Source organism: Bradysia coprophila, unplaced genomic scaffold (genome assembly GCF_014529535.1).
Source record: "Bradysia coprophila strain Holo2 unplaced genomic scaffold, BU_Bcop_v1 contig_232, whole genome shotgun sequence".
NCBI lineage: Eukaryota > Metazoa > Arthropoda > Insecta > Diptera > Sciaridae > Bradysia > Bradysia coprophila.
This window is the reverse complement of record NW_023503493.1, coordinates 1,570,154-1,576,460: the sequence shown is the minus strand read 5'-3', so window position 1 is coordinate 1,576,460 and position 6,307 is coordinate 1,570,154. Positions and strand designations below refer to the sequence as shown.

General features: G+C 42.0%; 1 protein-coding gene across 1 annotated transcript; it reads right to left on the bottom strand.

Annotated features, from left to right (window-relative positions):
* Positions 1–2,148: 2,148 nt before the first annotated feature.
* Positions 2,149–5,413, bottom strand: LOC119075779 (cap-specific mRNA (nucleoside-2'-O-)-methyltransferase 1). The gene is made up of 3 exons (XM_037182339.1): positions 5,241–5,413; positions 3,099–5,080; positions 2,149–3,029 (listed from the first exon to the last, which is right to left on the bottom strand). Exons 2-3 carry the CDS (start codon positions 5,048–5,050, stop codon positions 2,453–2,455), a joined length of 2,529 nt encoding a protein of 842 aa, XP_037038234.1. The 5' UTR covers positions 5,051–5,080; positions 5,241–5,413; the 3' UTR covers positions 2,149–2,452.
* Positions 5,414–6,307: the final 894 nt, after the last annotated feature.

Sequence of the window (6,307 nt, the reverse complement as noted above, 5' to 3'; positions counted from 1 at the left end):
TCGCTAGAATTGAAAGACGAGTCCAACGAGCTAGTCATTAAAATCGGAGATCGCTTGTTCATAAAGTTAAAAAATTCACCTGAAGATTTGGCGATATCACTCTTAAGGAGGAAATCAGGAGTTTTCGAACCAAATTTTTCAAACAAACAAAAAAAAAAGTGTCGAAAACAGTACCACACCTAATTGTAGATACAATCCATTCGGACGTTACTGATTTCGTAATGAGCTAAAGTACAACCGATGCACATCAATTGACATATTAATGGTTACGTCGTCCCATAGTGTGAAGAATAAATAGGCTTTCGAGGATAACTTTGCATTTGAGCCTTTTTTTAGTGTCGAAATGCGTTATTCTTTCTCTGAAAATGTGGGTTTGTGTGGTATAGAGTCGCATAATCCGAGAAACCTCAATTGTTTACGAAAACTTGGAGAGTTCGCGGTTTGAGTTTCTTCGGATTAAACTACCTTGCATCACAAATCTGAATTTTTTTGTAGAATTTGTTAAATACACTGCGTTCATATTCAGGACTCTCTTTAGTGTATCACTCATGTTTGAAGTGCTTCGGTACATATTTTGACACCAAATGATGCTTCTACCTGTTTTTTTTTTCTTTCCAAATGATTGGCTGGGATTTTACACCAGGGCCTATTTTACGGAAACATGTTTTTCAAGTTTTTGAAAGTTTCCAAAATGTTTCTGAAAAGTTTCTTAAAGTTTCTAGAAAAGTTTCCTTAAAAAACTTTAAGAAACTTTAAGAAACATTTTGGAAACCTTCAGAAACTTGAGAAACATGTTTCCGTAAAATAGGCCCTGTTTTACACAGTGACGATTATGCTCAGGGCATCATTTCTCATGCTGTTCGTAACTTGACAGTTTTTATGGGATCTTATGCACACAACTGTCAAGTTACGAATATTTGGAGTTACGAACGCAGGAGGCCGATTCTCATGAATTTAAGAATTCGTAACTTGATAGTTTTGACCTTAATCCTAAGATTGGTCCATACGATTCGTAACTTTTAAGGTGACAAGTGATTTATGAAAAATGGATTGGAAACGACATGTTATCACGTGTTCACTCCGAAAATAAGAAAGTAACAGAAATGGTAAGAGATAACTATTTCTTAGAATTGAAAGACGATTAACCTGTGACAGACGGCTGTCATCTGTTATCGACAACGATATTAGTAGTTTGTAATTGACAGACGATTCTAATAAAAGAATCGTCGGGTCGAAAGGTTGTAGCTGTGAGTCAGGGTGAGGCATCAAAGTCCAATTGAGACTGTTGGGGTCAGAAGTCATTCTATTCCATCCGTCAAAGTGACGTTTTAAACGTCAAACAAAACTAAATTAGCGAAGTGGTCACGAAGTTTAATTTTACTTCAGAGGCAGTGGAAATTTCATTATTAATTTGATTCAGCTGTTTTTCAGCTGATCCACACATACAACCAAAACTGTTTATACGGTTGAAGTTGCTATACGCATGCGCTTGGTAGTTGTAAAACCGTATAAACAATTTCGATTGTTTGTGTGGATCAGCTGACAAACAGCTGAAGCAAATTCATGATGAAATTTTACTGTCTCTAAATGTAAAATTATTAACAAAAATTAAACGACTGTGTGACCAATTTCTATATTTACTTTAGTTTGACGTTTTAAACGTCATTTTGACAGATAGAATAGACCGACTTTTGATCCCAACAGTCTCAATTTTATGGTTTTGTCAATGAGCACCCCAACCGACTTTTCATTTTATTGGCTTAAAATGAAGGCTAGCACATCCCATTTAACGTATCAAAAAATTGGGAGTGGGTTTTTCATTTTTTTTTTTTTCAAAAGACGCCTCATTTATGAAAAATGGATTGGAAATGACCAGGAATCTCTTCAAAGTTGATGAATTTTCCCGAACACTTTTTGGGTGGATTCCGACTCCTCCAAAGAAAAGTTCTTCCAGGAAATATCGGTGATGAGCCATGCTTTCTAGAAGATATGAAATTTTTCGAAAAGATCTTGCAGCTTCGACTTTGAAGGTTTTTATATTAATGGCTTTGCCGGCTGGAAAAACGATTTTCCGGAAAAAATTTGCCTTTTTTCGATAGAAAGACTGGGACCATGTTCACACTCATCACAAGGAAAGAATACACGCGATTCGTCGGAACTTAAAGTTTTATTTCTGAATTCATTTAGCGCATCTCTCGCCTCTGATTTTTCAAAACTTTATTTCTTGGAACAACGTCCAACGGTGCAATATGAATTGATTGAAAAAATAAAATTAAAAAAAAATCTCTTAACAGCGTGTGTACCACCATGTACACACGAATCATCATCATCGATTGATTGAATATCAAAATTATACAAAAATTCAAAAAATGAAAAAAACTTCGAAAAATTTGAATTCCGAAAATAAAATAAATAATTTCTTTGCAAGGCGTGCACAGACACACGCCAGTTTCTAGCCATCATAGATGTAATGGTCCAGATCGACTCTGTACAATAACTCGTCATTCTTTGGAATGCCCTCCAGGTCTTCGAACACCTGATGCTCGATTTGCCATTCCCACAATCGTCGATTGACAAATGTTGTTTTGAACGATGCGTACACCGCATTCGGATCTTTCATCTGATCCTGGAAAAATGAGTTGCCCGTTCCCTTGTCCATGAAGTACATTTTCTGGTGCGTCTTCGAGAAGTGCTTCACAATGTTCGGCTTCATGTCGTTGAAAAACAACAGTCCACGCGGTATATAGTACCGTTCCGGTCCGACCAGACTGCGGATTTTCAGTCCCAATCGTCGGCGACCGTCTTTAAGCGTATAGTGATTGAGCCGATCGAAAAACGGCCGGAATTCGTTGAGATGGTACAACCGTTTGCATGATATGGGTGATGTACAGATCTGCGTCGCACCATCGTTGATCACTTTGCTGGGTTTGTTCAGTGCGTTGGCGAATTTTTCGCACATTTTTATCCGTTCCGTCAGCGGCAAGTGGCGAATGTTTATGCCGCCCAGTATCATACCGTCGATGATGTGTCTGCAATCAGAATAAAAAAAAAACGTTTCTCAATTGGACTGTCGCAACCCGTCACTACAACTCACTTACAACGCATAGACGATCGTTTGGGACTTCCATTCGCCGACCGACTCTTTGACAATTTCGCCGTAGATCAATGTGTCGGCCGATATTTCCAGCACAACGTTCTGTAACGGCTTCCACGAACCGTTCGAATAGGAAAACACGTCGCGTCCGCCACGGCTCATAAAGAACGTCCGAATGTTCTTGCCGCTGTCCTCAACCGTTTCGATCGGCATGAATGACCAATCCGTTCGATCACGGAACACCGACGCCAGTAACTGGTCGCACGGCAGATTCGGCTTGATGGCCAGGGTCACTTCTTTGGCCAACATAAAATCCTTTTCGTCGAACCAACTCTCCATCAGCTGCTTGAACGTCGTGTGGATGTCCAATTTCATTTTACTTTTCCGTTGCGTTAACGGCAATTGCCATGCTCGCAGTGAGTCTCGGCGTATGTCGGCCTGGCGTGGCTCGATCAGTTTACTGTCTTTGCTGTACGCAGCAATTTTGAGCAGGCTGGCAATTTGATTGCGGCCAATTCGATTGTTACTTTCCACGATGTAGTTGAAGAAGCCCTGATCTTCGGTCAGAATGTCCAGCGGCACCAGTTCCAGTGTGTCGACATCGGCATTCGGATTGTTCCACATCTCCTGATTGATGTCGAACAGATGTTGCCGGATGGTGTCCGTGTTGCTCAGTTTGTATTTACAGATGAGATAGCGTTCGGAATTGGCCGGTCGTGAGGTATTCGGTTTGAGGATGCAGATTTGCTTAAAACATTTGTACATCAGGTACACCAGTCCGACGCTGAATCGGGTGAAAATGTCGAAAAGTTTCACCAAAAAACTGCCGTCGTCCCGTAGCAGTGATAGGGCCGTCAGGCACTGGCAGAGGTACAATTGTTTCGATTTGATTTCTTGGATATTCTTGTCGTCAATGTAGAACCCACCATCGGCCATCATGAAATGAACGCCAGTTTCATGCGTTTGACTGAGCACGTACCGTTGCAGCGATTCGATATTCTCCGGATCGAACACATTGCCGTCCTCTTTGACACCGTAGTACGCGTCGAACGTTTCAGCATTGCCCGCCAGGAATTCGTCCAACTTGAAATCGTTCTCGCTGCGCAACGTAAATCCGAATCCCTTCGCTTGCCATTTCTTGCGGTACAGGACGTACTCGGAAAATCCACCCGGACCGGCACACACATCGGCAAAGTACAGCAGATCCTTCACCAGCGACACACCGTCCTCATCCTTCGGATCGGTGAACATAAAGTCCAATATTGCGTCGATGTTGGCCATTTTAACGGCTGCCCGGTTCAGGAATATCGATCCGCGAATCGTTTCGAACGGATTGCATCTGGTCCGGGCCCGTCTCAATTCCTCGCGGTCAATGTCATCGAAAATGGTCTTCGAATTCAAAATCTCGTGCAGCACGTCCGGATCGCAGAACGTGTTTTCATTGTCGATGGTCAACAGGCGACGACCGATCTGCAGCCACGAATCTAAAACGTCCCGTGAAATGTCATCCAAATTGTGTGTCATATTCGGCAGCCAACTGACCGTCTCGTTCATCGACACCACTTCCATTTCCGGATCGAATTTGCCGGCCGCATTGTCCAGTCCCTCCAATTTCAGACCTAGACCCCGTCTGCCCTTGTGATCGGATGCAGCCACTGGTTCGATGATGCCCTGGCCGGATATGCCCAGACCTTTGTTCCGATCGTAGCCCATGTTTTTCATCATTCGCATCGATTTGGCGGAGTAATTGTTGTATTCGAGCGACGCTTCCTTCGCCGGCCGATCATCGTGTTCCGAGTCGGAGTGATTGGAACGGCTTCTGGGCCGTTTGTTTGGCGGGTACTCGGTCTGTTTATTATCATTGAACGAACCATCGCTGTCACTGCTGCTGTCCATTGATTCCATGGATGTGTTAAAGCTGCGACCCGAGTACTCTTCACCGGATGTTGATCCCATTTCTGCAGCTCCAATATTGTTGACAATTATCTAGAAACCGGGTGGAGAAGGGGAAAAAACATTTTTTTTTTCAATTGAACCGCTTTCCATTCATCATCAAACAAAAGGGTACATCGACCAACATGGACGATGCAGAATCCAAACAATGAACGTTTTTCAGTTTTGGTTTCTCATCTGGCCATGAATTTACCTAAATAAAATGCATTTGCTTTAGCGTCGTCTGAATTGCAAACGAATTCCTTGCATCGGCGGCAATTCCTTTCGGTAGAATCACAAGATTCGATGATTTGTGGCAGCAGCACCTCTTTATTATCTGGCAGTGAATGGTCTCGATACACTTTCGGTGCAGGAAAAGAAATGACATTTGACGTTTGCAAAAAAAAAATGTTTTTTGACACAAAATATGTGGCTGCGTCCAGCCGATTCTCTGACAAGACTAAACAATGGAAAGCGGCAAAAAAAGTTGAATTTGAATTTTTGGGGTGAGGATACAGTGGTGCTGATGAAAAAGGTACGCAGTTTTTGATTTCAACTTACTATTGCTTGTAGAACTTGACTTTTGTACGTTTGTAACTATTATGCTATATTTACATAACTAAAGACTAAAACTGAAACGTCAGCACTGACAAAAATTAATTGAAAATGTCACGGGTAGAAGATGATACCTCATTTTCATGACCTTGTAAACGTCAGACACGATCCCAGCTGTCAGACATGTCGAAAAATCTCGAATGAGTTGAACGAACGATTTTCAAGTAAAAACTAGTAGATTGAAAGCAGTTAACGTCAATTAATTGAGGTTAAGGACTACTTGACGAAAAATTAAGTGGGGTTTCGTCGGTTTCGTTGACGAGTACCGTATAATGAAAATGGTCTATATGATACAACTGTAGCAAAAATTGAAAGTTACTTGGAGACTGCTACAGGCAGTAATATTTTACTCATTTTCCACGGTGGGGCTGAACGAACTTTAAATAAACATGTCGACTAACATCTCGGTTCTTTTCATAGCTGAGTTAGGGGAGGCGTGTACTATCCAACGGCACATATTGCAGGCGCAACCGCTGAGCCGTTTCTGAGAACTAGGAATATCGTCGCCTGGCTCCGCGGAAGTTGCTGGAACAGTGTTTGAAACTGGAATCGGTAGAGGGACAAATACCAAGAACAACCATGTACAAATTATTGCTCTCGGTCATTTGGTCGCAGAGCAATAAAAGCTGAATGTCGAAAATTTCACCTCTTCAAGGAGTGATGCCT